Below are 22,442 nucleotides of genomic sequence, written 5' to 3' on the forward strand. Positions count from 1 at the left end.
CATTGATGCTCGAGGCCAAGATGTTTAAAAATGCAAAACTTATTAAAACAATAACGAACTTATTAACCACAAAAGACAAAAAGTATAGCCATTGAAGCAAGGGATCAAGGCTTTGCTTGAGGGAGATATATTCCTTAATTTTAATTAATTTTAAAAATTTTGTAACAGCATATTTTGATAACACAACAGCAGAGGTTGACCCAATGGTTAGTTTTGCTGCACCAGATGTAAAGTTTGGCAAACCATACACATATTTCAACAGCTTTGAACAATGCTGCTTGTTAATATATATGTAGTTAGTCCTGTTTGTAAACTTTTTTCACATGAGGTGCCTGCCACTGAAATGACTTTAAAATATAAAGGGTTCTATAAGGATGCATCTTTCACTAATCATAATACAACATCTACCTCTGTTTTCATATATTTTGTTTAACTCTCAATTGCTTGATAAGGAAAATATGCTTAGCAGTTCTAAAACGAGGATGCTTTTATGATTGATAAAAACGGTAGATTTTTGTGAAGATTTGTATCTCAATAAAGCAATTCATTTACTTAATTATCAATTTCCTTATCAACTTACTAAAAACTAATTAAATTTCTTCAGATTAATGTTTTTCACAGTAATCATTGAAATCAAAGAATTTCTCCTTAAAATTGCTTCATTACTTTTTGCAAGCCCAACATCTTTTGTAATGTATTTGTAAGGTCACCATCTGTCGATCTATAAAAAAAGGATTTAGCGATTGCAACTTCAAAAACATTTTTTTATCATTAAATCTGTAGATTTATTTGTTTACTACAATAAAATAATATTTTATATAAGAATGTGCAAAATAAGTAAGAAAATTTGTATGTGAAGACAAATTAGAAATTAGGTTTATTTAGATACAAGTAAAAGTATGGTTTCGGTAGTCAGAGGCGGATTCAGGTGTGGGCGTGGCAGCGTGCACTCCCCTTAAAATTTGCAAAGCATGGGTTGTCCTCGGCTTAATGAAGAATATTTCGATAATTTTACCTCAAAATAAATTTCGCCTTGCACCCCTGGGCAATAATTTAAGTTAGCACCCCCCCCCCCTTTAACCTAAAATCCAGGATCCGCCCCTGGTTACATTTTATTCTATCATGCATGCAAGGAAAAAGTAAAATCACAAAAATACTGAACTCCGAGGAAAGTTCAAAACGGAAAGTCTATAATCAAATGGCAAAATCAAATGATAAAACACTTCAAACGAATGGACAACAACTGTCATATTCCTGACTTGGTACAGGCATTTTCAAATGTAGGACTTTCATGTTAAAAAGTTGATGGAAATTTTTTCATACATTTTTCAAAACCAATTTACACTTACATATAAAGAAGATGTGATATGGATTATAGGGCCTCTACTTTCATCTAAATTTTTTTATTTACAAAATGTTAAATTTAATTTTGTCATCACTATTTATGGTAACAGTGATTCAGTTATGAACTTTAACTTAACAAAAAATTTGTTCTTCAGCTCACAAGTTAAGTGAATTGAAAATTTGCCAAAATTGCCATGTTTTGACAACAGATTTTGGGATAAAAAGTGTAGTTTTAAAATCTTTTTGGAGATTATCTTTTTAAATATGTTTTTAGGTTAAAAAAAACTTCTGAAAACCATATATTATCTCCTGGTGTTTAATGTTGAATGGATGTATTATGACCTTTTTTCACAATGTCATCATGATATTGGAATTGAATACCTAAGTGGCCAGATTGTTTATTCATCTGGCAAGAAAATAAACAAATTTTGTTTATTAGCTAGACACAAGGAGGTTTTATATGGAATAGAACCTCCATGCTTGATAGAAGAGGTGAAGTTGCTTAAAATGCAATAAATTTTATTTTTCTAATATTTTTTTTATGATGAAGTATTTATTATTGTGTGAAAATATACATGAATTATAAGTGTAACTTGAGAGCAAAATAAAACACAAATTGGCATTTGAAACACCTGATGCATTGTTTTGTAAAGAAAAAATTGAATTAAATCAAGTGATTTAAGGAAAAAACTCAAAAAGGCTTATTTAGCAGTTTAAAAACTTCTGATAATAAATCAACATAACAGCTATGTGATACCTGTAATATGAAATAAATGGGCGCTAAATTTTTATCATTTTTGTCATCATCCCTTTAGCTTTATTAAATTTGAAAAATTTCTTCAATTTATCTGATATACTGTGAATAAAATGAGTTGTTTTGACAAGGTTTTATATCATATGACCAAATCAACCCCAGGTGATAATTTTAAACTTTATTCACCCCGCTGATAACGGGTGTGTGGTAATGCCATTTTCTGCTCAAGTTGACAGGTATTTTCCTTCTAGCCTTTCTCAGATTTCTATAGTTCTTAAAAATCATAAGATTATTGATACTGGGTTAAAGAGAAAGAAAGAAGCCTTTATTTTTTAAGATAGGCCAGCGTAAAATGTATCAAAGTAGAAATTTGGGCTAAAACTACTCTAGGATTTTCTGTGCACTTGTTTTGCTTGTCAGGGTAAAAATTTCTCTCTCATAAGGCATCCCTTCAACAAAAGAAAAGTAATTCTGGTCTTAAGTAAGGAAGAAATAAATACAGTTCTTACATAAGATTAAAAGGGGAGGACTTTCTTGTTTGAGGTTTTGAAAGAGGGGTACTGCTCTTCTTCTTTCCAATAGTTGAATACAGAGCCAGATTTACTTTAGTGGACAGGGAGGCATGAGCCCCCCTTTTGGAGCCCTATATATGGTTAATTCAAAGACTTTTTACAATTCTCACTCCTAACTAAATTGCCTTGTTGGTTCCCCACACCCCTTTTTCAAAATCCTGGACCCACATCTGAAAGAGTCTTCAATAGCACTGCAGAAATGTATATTTATAGTGTCTTCTTCCCCTGTCCACGAAGTGCATGTAAATTTATATTCCATAAGATTTAATTGATGTATAGTGATTCAATTTTCCATTGTTTGCCCTGCAAACACATTCCATTACAACCAGACAGTCACTGCCACTGAATCAATGAAGTACATTGACACTTTTAATACAATAGCTTTTAGCTATAGTTTGCCTTAGATGTAGATAATTACTTCCAATTTTAGGACAGAGAAACTTAGAGAGTGAATTAAAAATCATCTTTTGTGTATGTCTATAGACAAACGATGAATAAAGTACATGATATAAATTCGGAAAATTGTCTCAATCATTCCAAATTGTAATCTTTATATTTTTTTAAATCCTGGTTAAAAAATTTAAACATATATATATACAATGTCAAACAATGCCATTATAGTTGAAAAAGAATATTTTCCTTCAACATACAGGCATTGATTTTGTGGCCTTGGTGGCTGTGTGGTCTCAGTAGTTCATATATACTGAATTACTAGACCTCTCAAAACTGAGGTTGTGAGTTCGACTCCAATCTTAATTCATTAGAATTACCAGTCTTTCTGCCAAAGGTCAGTGGTTCTCTCTGAGTACCCCGGCTTCCTCCACCAATAAAGATATAGAAAGAGCCAATTGTGCTGACAGTGGCGTAAACACAATAAATAAATCAATCAATCAGACATTAATTTTAAAATATATATAATTTTCTAAAAATTTTATAGGACATCATTGAAATCAAATTTTATTTCTATAGTTAAAAGGGAGACACATTATAATGACCCTAAATGCACTTACTCCTTTTAAAGAGTACATCTGTCCATAGAAAATTTAAAAAAAATTAAGATAAAAACTGTTTTTATTTGTCATGTTTGTGCAAGCCATTTTAACACTGCTGGAAACATATGACAGGTCTTTTTTGTGCATAAAATGATTAAGAATGTGGCTACTAATTAAATTTGATTTAAACAGAGACATGTGTATATATGTCTCTGATTTAAATAAAGTATAGTGATAAAAGTCAGATATAAAATATATGATCACATGGTGTCATTCAGCAGTTGTAGATTTGTCATAGAGTGGCAAGTGCCAGTTAAAGTGGTTAGGAACTTGATTTTGAAAATTGTTATTGATACGGTACCACATCCTGGTCAGTTAATGGAAGTTGCCTTTAAATCAACTGTCATTAAGGTTAATTGCAAAGCAATCACTTTCATACAGGGTCCTAAGGACATTTTCAGATTGTAAATTTTATACTGCTTGTTAATTCATGTCCATTTAAGTAGACTTAAGTCTTAGTTGGTCATGTGTCTAAGCCATAATCATGTCCCCAGACAGAAGCCAGTAACTTTCTGAACTTTTTATCGCCATGAAGATATGCAATTTAGATATATTATCATTTAATGTTTTTCACCTGGTAGCTATTGATATAAGTTGATGAGCCTATTCAATGTGTGAAATTGTTTGTGTCCAGATCAGTATCTGAATTTTAAATTTAGTTGACTGACCATTTGTAATAAATGGTGAAACTGAGATAAATATCAAACTTTCAGGTGAGCGGCCAATACTGTTGGAGTCACTGACATCCCACATGCCAAGTAAACATGTTACGTTACGTTATTGTACATTCATTTTCAGGAAATAAAAAAAAACAAGTTTCTTAAAACTTTAAAACATCATGGTCATAATTGAAAAAATTCAACAAGGCAGACAGTTGAAAAATATCAGAATTATCAACATTTAAAATGATATGGTATTAAGTGACCTGCAAACCAAACAACGTGGCTGCCATTACTGCAATAAATCAGGGGCAGATTAGATATTTTTTGACAGAGACATGATTTTACAATGTTACAATGTAAAATGAAAAATAAAATGCTTAATAAGCATAAATTCTACAGCTAAATGTGGACTGAAACTTAAAGTTCATGTGCATATAAAGGGATATTTTGGTTAGAGTTATAACCCTTTATAACTAAGAAAATTGTGAATCTCTTTCTTTCTTTCTTTTTCTCTCTCTCCCTGTAGATTATCCACACTTGTATGTTTTTCTTCTTTTTCTTAACTGTGCTATTCTTCAATCTGCTGTTCATGAAATTAGAATATACCAATAAAAGATAGAATTAAAGAAAAAAATGTTCTTAACAAGACATATACATGTATACTTAAAGCCAACTTAAAATTTCAAACATTGTTGCACTACATCATACCTAATAAAATCTAAAATTAAAAGCATAAAGATAAAAATAAACAATAATTCATTGTGACATTACCCAAGTGAATTATACTGCCTCAGTGGTCTCCTGGTAGAATGATTGCCTCAAGCATAGATATTAAGCAAGCACTAATCAATCAATTAATTTTAGAGGATCATTTATTTCCATCCCAACTAAGTCAGACGAAAGACTTTAAAAATGGTGTTTGATACTTCTAGATTAAGAGCAAAAACAGGTAGATTTGGAGTTGGAACAATATGTCATGTACAGAAAATGGTTGAAATTGTATATGCTTGATGTAAAATAAAATATTCATGCAGTATTGTTATATTAACTACAAATAATGTAACATTATAAACCTTAAACTGTGCATCACAATGAAAAATAAAAAATAAAAAGGAAACCAAAACTTCTAAACAGTACTATAAACAAAAACGTTTCCTGGTAAATATAAATATAAGGAGATGTGGTATGATTGCCAATGAGATAGCTATCCACCAAATGACGTAGTAGTCTGGTGAGAACTTTGTATTCCATTACATTCAACCTTGAAATAGTTCTGCATATTTACTGGCAAATTTTATAGTGTTAATGATTAATATATTATATACATGTTAAAATAACATTTGAAAGAAAGATATCAAGATACACATTGAAGTACATGTTTCACATATTTCATGTTTGGGCCTTTTATAGCTGACTATACAGTATTGGTTTTCCTCATTTTTGAAGGCTGTACAGTGACCTACAGTTGCTAACTTCTACTTTGTTTGGTCTCTTGTGGATCGCCTCATTGGCAATATATCTGTGCATTTTTTGAATCTACAAGAATAGCATTTTTTTTCAAATCCTCCAAAACAAAACTTTAAACTAATATCGACCCTTCATAAAATATGGAATTGAACTTCAGTTTTCTAGAATGATAAAATACTCCTATAAGCTGATGACTCTTATATATGGTAATATATATTGATATTAAGTCTTTATCTGCCTGTCCCTAGCCTTCAATCTATTCATTGTTGTCGGTTGTTGTCTTATATTTTTCTGACGATTGATGTAGTATATCAGTGAGTTAGTTTTCTCTTTTGAATTGTTTCACATTTTGTCATGCCTTTTATAGCTTACTATACAGTTTGGGTTTTGTTCATTGTTGAAGGACCTATCATTGTTCATATCTTTGTCATTTGGGTTTTGATAGAAAGTTGTCTCATTGGCATTCATACCACATCTCTATATTTTTATGTAAGTCAGGAAAGCAGGACTGTGATTAACTGAACATAAATCTATTACACATTAAGAAAGCCCATGCTTTATAGTTACTGCCAACTTTATTCAGTGGGCAATACAAATTTTAGAAATAGATTCACTTGTTCAGTTCCAATACACACTTTTTTGTAGAAAGGATGTTTTCTTCAAGTGTTTAATTCAAATATAGATTGTATAATTTATTTTACGTAAAAATATCACAGCTTTTAAACTGTGAAAAAATGTACATAAAAATTATGTATATTCATTTTTATTTTCTCTTTTTTTTCAGAATAAAGAAATTTTGTCAGATTAGAATGAAAAAGATTAAGAAACTGGACACAGAAGAAGAAAGATGTCATCATTAACTAGAAACAGGTACTTTACATATTGATATTATCACCTTATAGTGCTATTTTTTTCATGAGAACTTGTTAAAATTTAATATGAATCAAACTAAAAAAAAATTCTTTGACATGCAATAGTTTTCTTCGGGACTTGAGACTAGAATGCCTTGAATTTTTTGAAGACCAGATTCAGCATAGACTTGTATAGTTCTGTTATTGCATTATTGTCATTATATACCGGTACTGTAAACCAACTTATTTTGGCAGATAGGATACTTTTTTTTTCGTGTTTAGTCTGCTTCAGTCAAACTGTCTGCTATTTATGTCAACTTTTTCAAACTTTAGAAATAAGAAGATGTGGTATGATTGCCAATGAGACAACTCTCCACCAGAGACCAAATTATGTAGATGTTAACATCAATTGTTCATCATACATCCTTCAACAATGAGCAAAACCCATACTGCATAGTAAGCTCTAAAGGCCACATGATAACAAATGTAAAACAATTCAAATGAGAAAACTAACAGTTTGATTTGTGTACAAACAATAAACAAAAAACAGATATGATAATCAGCAACAAATGACAATATAATTTGTCCATATAATTATATTTGAGCCATTCCAAGTTTGACATATTCTTGACTATTTATATTCATATTTTTTTCTAGTCATGAAAATAGATACTTGTGAAAATTCTTTAGTTATTATACATGACAGGTCAACAATATTTACTACATGAATTGGTTGTGAAGAGTATGTGTCCATCTGTCATATGTCCTTCACCTCATCACCAGGTTAAGTTTATAGGATTCAATCTTTACCTTAGTAGCTATGCATATAAGTCACTGATTTTTGCAACGAATGTGGGTTGATAACCAAGAATATTCATCTGTCTAGCATATCGCCTTTACCTCATTTTTATGCTCCTGTGGTCAGTTTTAAGTTTTTGAATGAGATCAGTATCACAATAATTATACATGGGTAAATATAATAAGTAAATTTGTTACATGTTTTATCTACATCTGTGTATACAATATTTAATATTAGTATCATTAATGAGTTCACAATCATTAAAAATTATATGATTCATATCGTGTTCGCATGTTGGAAGTGTAATTGTACTGATGTTACAGATATGTGTATTGTGCAACCAAATTTGATACTATCAAAGTAAAATTATTGGGTTCCTGCATCTTTTTAAAGTGAAATTTTATATATGTCTTTTTAATTTCCTATAACCCAGAAAATATTTGACTAATAACAAAATACTCGAAATTGCATATCTTCATTAAAACTTTTGATCTAGGAAGATGCTTTGATTAAAATCATAGTATCATATTTTACATTGCATTGTCCTGCAGGAGGAGAGAAAAGAATTTTAATATCAAATATTTTGATCTTTTGATAGCTATTTATCAAGGATGGTATTTAAATCTATAATTACAATAATTATATACTATACCTTGAACGATTTACTAAATATCTTTGATCATTGACTTGGATTGTATAATATGGGAGCTTATCACGGATATTAATCTTGATGCAAAAAAGTTATATATTTTTTTATTTCAATAAAAAAGTAATTCTATCTGTCAATAGTGTAAGTAAAGAAATTGTCCGTTGGATCTAAGCCTGGCTAGACAACAAAGATTTGTCAATATCATTTGCATTTAACACGTTCATTATTAAGTTGATGTTTACTGAAGCATTAGTTTGGCTTTCAGACTTTTATTTCCCCCTAAGCATCACACCCGCAATAAACTATATTGTAATCCGAAAATGACAACTGCACTTTTAACGTGATTTCTTGATTACAAAAGTGAGCTTTAAGTCTGTATTAAATACTTTAGATGGATAAGGCAATTGTTTGGTCAAGCTATTCACCCTTTTGAGAGAGTTTTAGATTGTAGAATACAATTGATACAATACCGAAGAGAAAACGGTACTTTTTAAAGTGAAAATTAAAGTATCGCTTTCTATATGAAAGACTGCAGGTTGCTGTCAATCTGCGCCCTACGGACATTTGGTCTTTTCAGTCATAAAATTTGACACCTGTATGGAAATTATTTATGAAATGATTTTACAACTCAATGTACGGAACAAGCAAATAAATATTAGGTTTAACTTTTGAGTCATTTCTTTTATGTATTTTGATTTATATTCAAATATTTATGATTTCTAACAATAAAGTGATGTTGTTGAAATAGATTATGAATTTGATATTATCAATAAAGTGTAAATTTCTGTTTTTTGAAATGCATTAATGTAACTTACAACATTAAAGCATTTTTTTTGAAACATATACTTAAAGAAGTTGTAAATAAAAAATTCAAATATGGAAATATTAAGATTATAACTTTTTTACTGCGTTATTAAAATATTATCTTTTGGCTTATTAGTAACACAAAACTCTTTTGCTTTTTTTGATAGTGGATTTTGACAGAGATTAGGATTGATTTAACAAAAAGTTGCTACATGCACAAAATATCTTTAAAACTTTCTGTCAATTTTATTAGTTGTATTTCTACAATCCAATAATTCTCTCTTATAGTATATAAAATTTTAAAATGGTTTTCATACATAAATTTATCAAGTTGCTTTTATAAACGGCAATATTTAATTGAATTGTAACAACTTCGAATTTTATTTGTTTTAGAAATATAACAAATCTATTAAATACTTCAGTACATTATTATAGTATTATTTGGACTCTTGTCAACAAAAATACGAAAATTGGTATCAGAATTTTAAAAGACTTGTTTACTTTAGAATATTATAAATATTTAATTTTTGAATATTGAACAAATGAAAATATTTAAGTATTGATTAAATCTCCACCAGAGGTTATAAGGTGTCATGCTTGTGGTAACAGTGTAGGAAGGGGTTTAAAACAATACAGAGATAAGTAATATTGGAAATTCCGACTATTCTTTAATGATTGTATCATCAGGTTTAAATAAACATTTTAAATGACATCAAGATGAAAATTTTAACTTCCACTGTTACTTTCTTTAAAATTGTTTATTTGCTACTAACATCTGTAATTTATTTGAATTCCAATGCTTCAGATCAAATACACATTTTTTATGTGATAACCCCCTAGGGAAAATAGAATATTCCATAGTGATAAAGTGTTTGCATTTATCTTCTATCTGATTGGTTCAAAGCTCATTTTACATAGGTCAGGAAAGGTTAGACTATTCCAATCTTCTCATCAGAAGGTAGATTCAGGTTGTTCAAAAAGTTGATAGAAAAGATATGGGTCATATCTTTCCCAGTCTGACTGTGGTAACATTCATAAAAAATTCTGTACACAAAATATGGTTTGAAAATTTTCCCACACACTTGTTGATAGTTGCTTAATGTACCAAAGGAGAAATTAATGCTATACTCTGGACTTACACATATTTTTGGTAAGTACTAATATAAATTTTTGTAGAAGTCCATTAAACACTTATCAGCATCTTGATTGATGGCTAATAACAAGGTAAGTGTCAATTTGTGGTGGTCCACTGGACCATTAATGTCCAGTCACTGTATTATATATTTCTTTAGGGCAGTTTTATGGTCATCCCTGTTCATTGATACAAATAAAAGTATGTTGTGGTTCAGAGATGGTAAAATACCTTGGATCTGAGAGCTAGCACTATCATATCTACTCATTTTATCTGATGATGGTTTTTTTGGGGTATTCTTTACAAAACAGAAAAACATTTTCACCCTCTCTATTCTGTGTTTGTGCAATATGCATTATTGACATTAATAAATAGCATAATACCAGATCATACTTTTAGTTAGAATACAGTGCTTGGGTGGGGTGACATGTCTTCCTGCAGACAGTTACTTTGTAAGCCAACATGCCAACATATCTAAAAGCTTTGAATACCAATAGACAGAAACCCAGTTAGATGAATAATTGAGGAGCCTGATGAGGGGGGGGGGGGGGGGGTTCTCATCACGATTCACGAGTTGATTTTTTTGTCCATCACGATTCACAGAAAATAAATTTCCATGATCACGGATCACGAAAATATAAAAAAAAAATAAATCTGTAGAAAAACAGATCACGATAGCAAAAATGCGTCGATCACGAAGAACGAAATTACCCATCAGGCCCCTCATAATTAAGTGTCAAGATACTTTTTCCATGCAAAAACAAAATTTTAGAAAACCAACTTTAAAGGAATTTCAGTTAAATGGTACACAGATAGAATAATGAAAGATATTGGTTTGATAGGTCTAAGACAATGATTAAAAATTGAAAAACGAAGAACTCAAAACTGTCTGTCTATTTTGGGGTCCAATCTACAACTTAAGAAGAACTGAAGCAGCTATTGTGACAGGCTCTGTATATCTGTATGTGACAGCATATTCTACCAAGATAAAAATATAAAAGGTAAGTTCTTGGAAAAGATGGGATATACATTAGAAACAAATCATATGTATGGTATGTAAAGACTTCAACTCAAGCTGAACTTCGTTGAATAATTTTTAACTAATTGTCATGGTATAAAATAATGGCATTTATAAACACAGATCTTGGCACGAGTATACATAAAGTTGTGTAGTAGATGTCACTTTCTGTTTGATCACGCAGCCAAATAAAGTGACATTTTGCCCCTAAGATAATTCAACTGGAATACATGAATGTTCACATTTTAACCAATACTAAGCAATCATTTTAATGTTATGACCCTTTTGTGTATTTACGCAAGTAATTGAAATTCATAAGTGAAAAATTGTTGTCAATGTATATGATGAAAAGTTATATATGCTTTAATATTTTGAAAGGCTGTGAATCATCAGTTAATTTTCTTTTACCTCAGGTGTGAAACCATTTAATGAGTCTCTCATACCAAAAGTTTGATTTTGATTTTAAATTTTTTACTCTGGTTTTCATCGAATTGAATCTTATCATGCCTAATTTAAAGAACATTTTCAAGTGGAAAGCACTTGAGGGGGGTGGAACATTTACCATTATAATATTCAATATTCTTTTGAAATTTAGTTCAATCTATAGGCCTTTTTGACCTGTAGATTTTCTGGTAGAGTTAGATAAGTAGATATTAGTGGAGGATCCAGAATTTTGAAAAAAGGTGGCCTACTTTTTATATCAATGACAGTGAAATATATATTCCTAATTTTTTGAATTTTCACTATTTGTTAACAGTACCCCTTCTGATTGTCAAAGTGTAGAAGGTTCTGTTTTATTTTTTATATTGACCCAAATCCTTGATTGACCTTTCGGTTTTATGAATTTGCTAAAAAAAATAATACTGGATTTGGATAAGGAAGAAAATTCCTTGGTGGAACAGTTGTATACTGCTTGGATTATGTGATGATCTCATGATGACATTATATTTTTTTAATACAGATACACAGGATAAAAGCTAGAAAGCACCTTTTTAAGAAGTGTTTGTACTAAATGCTATTTACAACAATTTTCAAAACTAAAAAATTATTGTTTCAATCTCCATTTTTCTTGTTGGCCTTTTGTTACTGTCGATTCATAATTTTTCATAGGATACCAATTTTTGTGAATTTCGTGGATAATAATTGACCACGAATTTGAATATTCAATGAAGTACTAATTTTCTATAGGCTTTCATTCTGATTTGCAAAGCGATGAAATCAAATATTCAAGAAAATACATTTTTCCTCAATCCACTAAAATTGGTACATGTACCTTAAAAGATCAATTAATCTACAGTATTATTCACATTTTAGAAAAAAGTACATGGCCATGGAATCATAATAGTCCCAATCTATTTAATTATGTATTGGATAAACTAGCTTCTATTAGGATATATAAAAACGTGAAAATTCATTTTCTCTGCAAAATGATTTAATGACAATGAAAATCTTTACTCAAGGTTGCTGTATTGAGAATTGTTCGATTTCTCATCAATATTACTCATGTAAGTGGAAGGATGACATAATCTCAATTGCAGAAAGTTGAACTGAATTTTTGTATAACAAGAGAATTACACATCGCACTGTGTACCTGGTAAGATACCATCTATATACTTCATTCAAAAGTGAGGGTATCGACTGAATACCAATGATGGGTTTAAATGTATGGGTTCTTCCGTACATAAATTTGTACAAAATGAACATGTATAATCCACCATATTACTGACTAAGTCATGTACATTGTGGTTAAGATGTTGAAATAGAATGCTCACAGGCACGGATCCAGGATTTGATGGATGGAGGGGTGCTATTGACAATTAGGAGTTAGAGGACCATAATTTGACATAATAATTGATTGGCTGTAATTTTTGGCCCGCCATGTTACTCATAAATTACATTTTTTCCTGTTTTAAGGAAGGGGGGGGGGGGGGGGGGGGGGGTGGGGGGCTTGTGCCAGGTGTGCCCTGACTGTATCCCACCTGTTTCATATGTCAAATGTTAGTGATCTTTGTTAAAATATACAACCTACCAGTAAATTAATAATAGTCCTTTGGTGCCCATTTTTACAATTAAATGATTAATAAGAAATAACCCTAACATGTCCTTGACAGAGACAGATTCAGGGAAAGGGACTTGTTTGTTTTTTACATATGAACTCTAATCTCTTGTCAATCCACCATTACAAAGAGTCATGATCTTTTACTACTTAGCCACCCCCCCCCCCCCCCCCCCCCAACTCAATCCAACATTTTTTAGATGTGAACAAAGGAGATGTGTTGAACACATGTATACACCAATAAGACAACAACCCAACAACACAAAACATACATCAAGAGGTCAACAGACAGTATAAATTATACAGTTTATCAAAGATCTGTCTTCAATACTCATTCTTAAATTTTTAGTGCAAAACAACTAAAATAAAACTAAATCAACCACTGACAAGGTTCCTGACTTCGTTGGGACAGAGTACGACACTTTTCATAAAACTTTTTCTCATTTGAATTGTTCTTCATTTGTCATTTCTGGGGCCTTTTATAGCTTGCTATGAGGTGTGGTTATTGCTCATTGTTGAAGGCTGTACCCTAACCTATAGTTGCCAACCTCCTACATCATTTGGTCTTGAGTGGAGACTCAACCATACCATTTATTTTTATTTTTTACATTAGTCCTCCTAATTTTTTTATTCCAATGAGAGGAATAAGGAAAGGATTTTAGATGAAACTTTAGTTATAGATATTTTGTACAAAATTAACCACTTAGTAAATTTGAAATAAGATTATCAGTTCACAAGAAGTTTAGATAAATAAAATAAATGTATGAATGTAAAATATATTATGTCACATTTAAATAATTGTGGTCCCAAGAAACTTATCAATTCTTGTTTTACTATAAATAAAGGTCATCTTAAACAACTTTACCATTTGGTCATATCGGAAATAAGTTTTTATAAATGACATTGTAGCCACGGTAATGTTGATGCTGCACAAAAGTTAGGTCATGACCCTCACATTTGAAAGATGATCTTTGACTATCCTTATGTCTACCTGGATAAGCTTTGTAACTTTATTTCTTACAATATCAGAAGTGGATCACAATGAAAACTGTCAAGATTAAAATCTCAACATTTATTTTAAAGCTTAGTAATGTGAGGGGATGTTCATTTCATTGGTTTTAAATATATCTCAGGTAAAAATTTATTGTGCAGGTGAATTATATCAGCGGAAATGTCTTGTATTCATTTATCTTTGTCAAAAATAGAAAGGCTTTTTGTAGAAAAGGACTTAATTTTGGCAGTTCGAAAATTGGCTTTCATACCTATCAAAAGAATGTCTGGAAGGATATTATATTGGTCAGTATGGTACAGTTTTCATTAAGTTCATATATATCATAAAACATTTAAATAGTGATATTGCTAGTAATATATGTATCTTTATTCTTACAAGGCCAGAGGCAGATTCATTGGGACTTAGAGGGTGTACAGCCCCCTTTGATTAAAAGAATTTTTTAGAAATACAATTTTTTGGCATGAAATTGTCCGAAAACCTTTAGGCTCGCTCCGCTCGGTTGTATATATTTAATTTTCTAGAATAACATCCCCCTTTCTAAGTTTCTGGATACATCCAAGGGTGAATGGGGTAGGGGTGTACAGTGCAATGGAAATGGGGAATAGTACAAAACATTGTATATTGATGTTCAAACATCAAATCTAGAATAAGACAATGTCTGGAAAGCAGCTGTGAATGGCTATTCACAAGACTGATCTATTATCATATTATTTAAATGTTCAGGGAAACTTCATTCTCTTAAAGAGATATATGCCCCCAAAACATGGACTTCCCATTTGAAAAGATTGATTTAAGAATTATTTATTTAGTTGATTGTCTCATCTGGCTTGGTCATGGATAATACCAAATGAAACATAATCATGGAATTTGAGTCAGAATTATAGTTTCAGCTGTCACGACATTTTATGATTCAATTTTCAATCAAATGTGAATTATAGTAATGAAATATGAAGTTGTCGATAATTTTACTTCAGATGATGGCTAAAATCCATTTAATGGACATTTTTCAAAAGAAAAAAATTACTTGAAAAAATACATCAAATTAATAATTATTATATTTACAGTATCCTATAAGGTCACATATTGATTACAAAATTTTGCAAAGTTTGCATAGTTTTGTGTCAAGAATTATTATAAAAAACTTGAAAAACTGAAAAGCAACGTTAGGATTTTAAGGAGAACAGTTGATCTTTTTCTGGTTATAGTACTGTATAGGTCTATTGAAACCTTTTCCCTAATCAGTTTCTTCAATATAATCACCATGATATATTGAAACATTGAAAACAATAACAGAGATTATGTACCCTGTTCATTTTATTGGCCCTGTTCATTTGGCAACTCAGAACTGTCATTCTTAAAAGTTGGAAAAAGAAATTGTTTTCTGAAGTAAATTTGATGTTAAACAATAGACATATTGCCTTGGTCCATATTTTAACCTAGTGAAACTTACTTGCTTACTGGCTTAAAAACTTTATAGTTTCAACTCTTACTCAGCCATGGTCAGAAATAGTGCATGATTTGAAATATTACTACACTGCCATTTGAATGTCCAGCTAAGATTTAAGGTCAATAGTCCTGTTCTTGAATTAATAAGCCAAAAGGTTTGTTATAATCTACTCCTAGATGATGCATAAACTTCATTTACTTCTACTGAAAGGTCTTTGAATACTATAATAAAGGATTATATATCTGTAGAGTATAAATTTTGCAATATCTGTGTCAAAATTTGTTCTCAAAGTTTTATTCTTTATGCCCCCGCCGAAGCGGAGGGGGCATTAAGTGTTACCCTTGTCCGTCTGTACGCACATCCATACGTCCCAAAATTGGTTTCCGTTCTCTAACTTGAGTTTGCCTCAACCAAATGTTATGTAACTTACACAATGCTTATTACCACAAAATACAGATCAAGTTTGAATTTTGGTAGTGTCACTCTATCTGTTCTAGAGTTATGCCCCTTTATAAATGGAAACATTACAAAATTTTTAGTTTCCTTTCTCTAACTTAAGTTTCCCTCAACAAAATGTTATGAAACTTATACACAATGCTTATTACCACAAAACACAGATTAAATTTGAATTTTGGTGGCGTCACTTTAATCGTTCTAGAGTAATGCCCCTTTATAAATGGAAAAATTACAAAATTTTTAGTTTCTGTTCTCTAACTTAAGTTTGCCTCAACCACATGTTATGAAACTTATACACAATGCTTATTACCACAAAGCACAGATTAAGTTTGAATTTTGGTGGCGTCACTTTAATCGTTCTAGAGTTATGCCCCTTTATAAATGGAAAAATTACAAAATTTTTAGTTTCTGTTCTCTAACTTAAGTTTGCCTCAAACCAAATGTTATGAAACTTATACACAATGCTTATTACCACAAAATACAGATCAAGTTTGAATTTTGGTGGCGTCACTTTAACCATTCTCGAGTTATGCCCTTTATAAATGGAAAAAAATGCAAAATGTTTAGTTTTTGTTCTCTAACTTAAGACTTGCCTCAACCAAATGTGATGAAACTTATACACAATGCTTTTTACCACAAAACACAGATCAAGTTGAATTTTGGTGGCGTCACTTTAATCATTATCGAGTTATGCCCCTTTATAAATCGAAAAATTGCAAAATTTTTATTTTCCGTTCTCTAACTTAAGTTGCCTCAACCAAATGTTATGAAACTTATACACAATGCTTTTTACCACAAAACACAGATCAAGTTGAATTTTGGTGGCGTCACTTTATTCATTATCGAGTTGTGCTCCTTTATAAATTGAAAAATTGAAAAATTTTTAGTTTCTGTTCTCTAACTTAAGTTTGCCCCAACCAAACATTATGAAACCTTTACACAATACTTATTACCACAAAACTCAGATCAAGTACAAATTTGGGTAGCGTCCCTTTTATTGTTCTTGTGTTATGTCCCTTTATAATATTGTATGCAAGCGGGGGCATCATCTGTGTCCATGGGGACACATTCTCCATTTATTTCATGTTTGTTTTACCTCGTTTTGATATTTCTTAAAGGTTAAATTTGGCTAGGAGACTTTTTCTTGGTTTTATCTTAATCACAAAATTGACAAAAAATGAAACCCTTTTGGAATGTTACCACTTAAAAGTAACGCCTAAATAAACAGTGATAACTGTGGATTTATGTATTTTCATGGGTACCAATTTCCTGGATTATATTTTTTGTTGATACTTGATTTCAAGGTTTTGCCAAAGTTTGCATACAATCAGTCCAATTAGAAATTTATCCTTCGTAGATTATGTAAATAAGGGGTTCATCTATACCCTCAAAATCCACTAAAATTTGTACCAAATGAATAATAATGAATACACAGTTACTGAAAGGTTGAGTTCAAAATCTGGAATAAAAGTTTTATGTTACTGTGAAACTCCATCTTCCTTGTAAATGTATACCTGCACAAGTTCACCCTTGTTTTACCTGAAAATATGTGTAAAAAAGGTGCCAAGGTAGTATAAGTGTGAGTAGGAATGTTGGTGAGATAACACAAAGATAAAACACTGATGTACTGTTATGATATCTTGTGATGGAGCATCTCTAGGGAAACCTGTAATCATATGTTTTGATGGGAATATCTCTTGGGAAATCTATCGTTGTTTTCCCCCAATTTGTATGTAGAAACATTAGCCTATATTGATTTCCGTGGCTACAGGAGTGCTACAAAGTAGTAGTTACTCATAACTTTACAGCTATTTTCTTATTTGAAAACGAATGTTGATCAATTGACTTGAACGATATGGCTGTTTTATTGATTGTATTTGTATGCCAACTTTCCCTGGAATTAGAACCAGAGTGCAGTACTGCTGTCAGTTCTTGCATCTCAAATATTCCACTCTCAGAAAACTTAATTAGAATATCATGTTCATTTCATTACTACATTGCAACTTTTGTATTCATTTCGCAGTTTGATAAATTCGATTGGCGCGATATGGATTTCAAGGGGAAATGAAAGTGAATTGCAATGTCAATATCATAATAGCATCTGTGGCCATTAAAAAAGGTCATTTTTTAAATGACCACAATTTTTGTGGTTTTCTTTCAAACATAAAATCTGTCACCATCTGTTGTTGAGGCTGCACAATCAACTTCCATATATGTCAAAATTGAGTGGTGCTAAACTTTTATCCAGATTGCTCCATTTCAAGGAGAGAGGAATATATATTACAGAGCCAGCTTTATTTTTATAACATATAATGTTAAGAGAACATTGTAAATGTATCAGCATACAAAGCAGTGTTATGAAAATTGAATGAAATGCAAACATACATAGCAGTGTTATGAAAATTGAAGGAAATGCAAACCATCTTAAAAGGAAAGAAAATTGTTTAATAAATCTGCCATCTAAGTCAAGCAGTGTATAGAAATTTCTAGTCAGAACTGCAAGGTCTTTTTAACAACCAATAATAAAAAAGTTTAAACTTCACTTCTGAATTTAAGAAAAAGATTGTTTATAGAGAGGGAGATTTTTTTCATTTACTAATCAAGGGCCCATGAAAGGCATTGCTACATCCATGTAATTAATAATTGTTAAAACAAGAGACAAGTCGTGAGAATGAAACATTGACGTAAGATATCACAAGATGGTTACACAATTGACACCATACTGAAGTATTGCACTTTATTCTGGAGTTTTCAAACTATTAGCTAAAGGGATTGCCAAAAAGCACCTGACACTTGAAAGTCATATGAATTTTCTAAATTAAGGGCCAGACGACCAAACAGAACCTCCACCTTTCTAAAGTGCAATGGTAAAATTAATAAGATTTTCTTGAGGGAACGATAGACACCAAGGGTAAATACCTGTTTAAAGGTGGAAACCATTTAACCATTATTCTGTATCTTAAGCAAATCTGTTGGTTTTTTATTTAAAAAAATCATAGATGTGAAGACCCACATGTAAGAGAGTATTTAGATAATGTGTAGGGAGAAAAAATTTTAATACAGGAAAATCATTTTCACAGATAAAAAACAGATCATGGACCAATAATTTTCTAATACTTTTTATTACCTTAATGGTCTTTCTTTAATTAGCTTGAACCAGATTGCATTACAATGAGTCCAAAACACCTTTTTCATCACAATCAGCTTGATGTAAATAATTGGAGCATATATAAGGGAAAATGATCTTTAATACCCAATTTTATGGCAGAAAAGAAGTTTGTTCTTATTAGACTGCATTGAAATCTATCGCAAATCAATCAATATTCAGCTTGTATCAGTTGCGGATTGGATTTGACCTCTAGCTATTGTAGCCTATTGAAGAGGGCTACCAGGGTCAAAACCTAATTATCTCGGCCATCTTAGGTCCCTGTGTTTCTTTGTGGTACTAGGCTTTTGACATGGAGATAGTCATCTCAGTTTAACGCCAGGTTCTTTGTGATTCTGTCAGATCATTTTTATTAAATTGGTGACATAATGCGTTAAGTTTCTTATTTTATGAAATGATCTCATGAATATGACCAAAATACTAGGATTGTTTGAATAATTTGATCATTGGTAAGTGAATTTAATACTATAGTTAGATTGTTAGATTTTGATTTATTTTCAAAGATTTCTTTAAAACATCATTTGAAAATGATTGAAAGGCAAGTTTGTCAGATATATGACTTTTAAAAAATATATCCTTCCATTTTTGTCTTTAATGTGGACAATTATGCAGATTGGAAATGAAAATAGGCATTTATTTAAAGATCATCAAAGAAATTTAAGTTTAGACATCATGAGAGAAAAATTGAAAGATAATAAGTGTAAAATATGTATAATAACTTGTCATTTTGTTGTCTTAACTGATAGATCTCTTTTGAGGTTTGTTAACTGCTCAATCAAGACTTCCTCAGGCATAATGATACACATGAATTATTCATACATACTTTTATATTGTTTTATGTTTTAAGATGTTAAATTGATAGACTTTTTTCACATGTTTGATTCAGGAACATTAGTATGACATGACAATCATTATCATAATGGTTTACTAGCATACACGTTTAGTACAGTACGTTTAGTACGGGCCATGGCCGTTCATTAGTGTAAGTAGCTGGTGTAGATCTATGTTACATATTACTTTAATGCGTGACAGTATGGTACACTCAAATCCTGCATTTGGTTACTGGGTACTTGAAAAGAATGGCACACAAAGTATGGTACCCTCATATCCTGCATTTGGGTACTTGCACAAATTGCAAATTATGATACGCTCAAATCCTACATTGGGTTACTTTCAAAGAATGGCAAAATGCACTCTATACACTAGTTATTCTTCTTGAGAAACTGAGTTGACCCCTTTTTTGTAGCATGTAGTGTAGCTCAATCTTCCCTGTAGTGGTTTTGGGATTATTTTTTGTCTTTTTTCTTTTGACCATAGTGTTTGTTGTACTTCAGCTTATGATTGTGTTTGCTCCTTTGATATCTTTTTGCTTATTTTTTTACATAGATTGTCATTGGATCACTGAATTAAGGTAATGGTGATTAACCCCAAAAATTTTCACCAATCAAAATGGCAAGCTCAAGTTTTAGTAAATGTACAGTAGTCATGTGAAACTTCAACAAACACATGAAAATCTTGTTCTTATAAACAGTTAGAACCCTACACAACTAAGTGTATTTTGCTAAAAGTGCAAAGACAGTCTGATTGTTTGCACATTTTTTTCCCCAGGAGATCATATCAAACTGCAAAATTTGATTTTACTTTTTGAACAAAATGAGTAATTTATTTCTTCTTGACTATTAACTTTTTCTCATATGACAAGATTCTAGATAAATTGTGAAAGGAAGGAAATGCATATCAAAACTTGACAAGTTTACAACAACAAAAAAATCATATAAAGGTCATAACCTATTTCATAACAAATACAAAGATCTTGATTGTGACTTGTGATTGTTCTATTATATTTGTTGTGGTTTTCCCTAATATTGTGCTCTCAAGCAACAAATAACATTATTGGAAGGAATACTTTACCAGTTATTTCTACATTAAATTGATACTCCTGCATAAGTTCCCTCTATAACATGATGAAAAATTAGAGGGTATGGCTTATGTCAAACTGCCATGGATTTTCTTGGTCTTGCTGTAAAGGGTCATCTCTCAATTTATTTTTAAGTTCATTATTGAATTCAAACCTTTCTTCAACTTTCAAAATGAATGGCAATAATAAAAGCCTGATCTTTTGATCTATTTTCATTTCCATGTACATTTTAGGAATATTATATTGTGTACATAAATATCTCCATACCCCCTCCCCCCCCCCCCCCCACTTTTTCCATTAGATACAAGCAGATACAACATCTGAATTTCATTTAACTTCAATGGTACATTTGAGCAGAGACTATATGAAACATGAAGCAATTTTTCAGAAAATAGACAGGAATTCTTGCATTATTGTAATCAATGATTGTTGTGTGATCTCTGTAATAGAAATTGTTTCATCTTCTCAACATGAAGTAGAAATATGTTGGCAGAATTCCTACTACTTCTTCATTAGCTTGTCAGGATTTTATGCTTAGTTATAGACAAGCTGTCAGTTCTGTGTACACTTGCCACAAAAGTTAACAATTTCACCAGAATACTGCCAATTGATTTTATTTCAGAAACAAACACTAGATCCAGAATTTCGAAATTGAAATTATTAAACATGAAATCTTGGTATAAAGATTAACTGCCATCTGCATAAGAAAATAAATCTAATTCTCTTCTTGTCCTTCTTGCACAGCAGAACTTTTGATGCAGATTGTGTAAGAACTATTAAAGCTGTTATATGTATGTTTTAGGGCCATTTGAATATGCATGCAATATTTAATGCTGGAATTTCACCATCAAATAATCAACATTTTTTTAATTCCATTGTCTCGACTCGACCTTTTTATGATGGTCATTTTATCAGATACTGTGGATTCACTATTAGTCACCAACGAAGTGGAATGGGACTTTAGGTTTGCACTCTGTCTGTCTGTCTGTCTGTCTGTCCATCCGTCAGTCCGGAAAATCAGTTTTCCACACATTTTTTCTTCGTTCATGAAGATATTGATTTGATATTTTGTATATTATTTTATCATGACAAGTTACAGATCAAGTTCGAATTTTGTTCCGGTCTGATGATTTTGTGCAGAGTTATGGTCCTTGGACTTAGAAAATTCACTTAAATAATCAGTTTTCCGCACTTTTTTTCGTCATGCTTGAAGATATTGACTTGATATTTGTTATATAGTTTACACAAGACAAGTTATAGATCAAATTTGCATTTTGTTCCAG

At 31.0% G+C, this 22,442-nt stretch overlaps 1 protein-coding gene across 4 annotated transcripts in view; it reads left to right on the top strand.

Moving 5' to 3' along the window:
• LOC127735133 (leucine zipper putative tumor suppressor 2 homolog) overlaps window positions 1-22,442 on the top strand; it is a 46,875-nt gene that overhangs the window by 4,815 nt on the left and 19,618 nt on the right. The window contains exon 3 of one of the 4 annotated variants that reach the window (XM_052245214.1): window positions 6,636-6,721. In XM_052245214.1, coding sequence (XP_052101174.1) covers window positions 6,699-6,721 — 23 coding nt within the window. In that variant the 5' untranslated portion in view covers window positions 6,636-6,698. Of the gene's footprint in view, window positions 1-6,635; window positions 6,722-9,933; window positions 10,105-14,326; window positions 14,457-20,202; window positions 20,224-22,442 lie in introns of those variants that run through there. The other 3 variants (XM_052245215.1, XM_052245218.1, XM_052245219.1) reach the window with 3 other exon arrangements.

This window comes from Mytilus californianus, unplaced genomic scaffold (assembly GCF_021869535.1).
Source record: "Mytilus californianus isolate M0D057914Y unplaced genomic scaffold, xbMytCali1.0.p SCAF_3, whole genome shotgun sequence".
Lineage (NCBI taxonomy): Eukaryota > Metazoa > Mollusca > Bivalvia > Mytilida > Mytilidae > Mytilus > Mytilus californianus.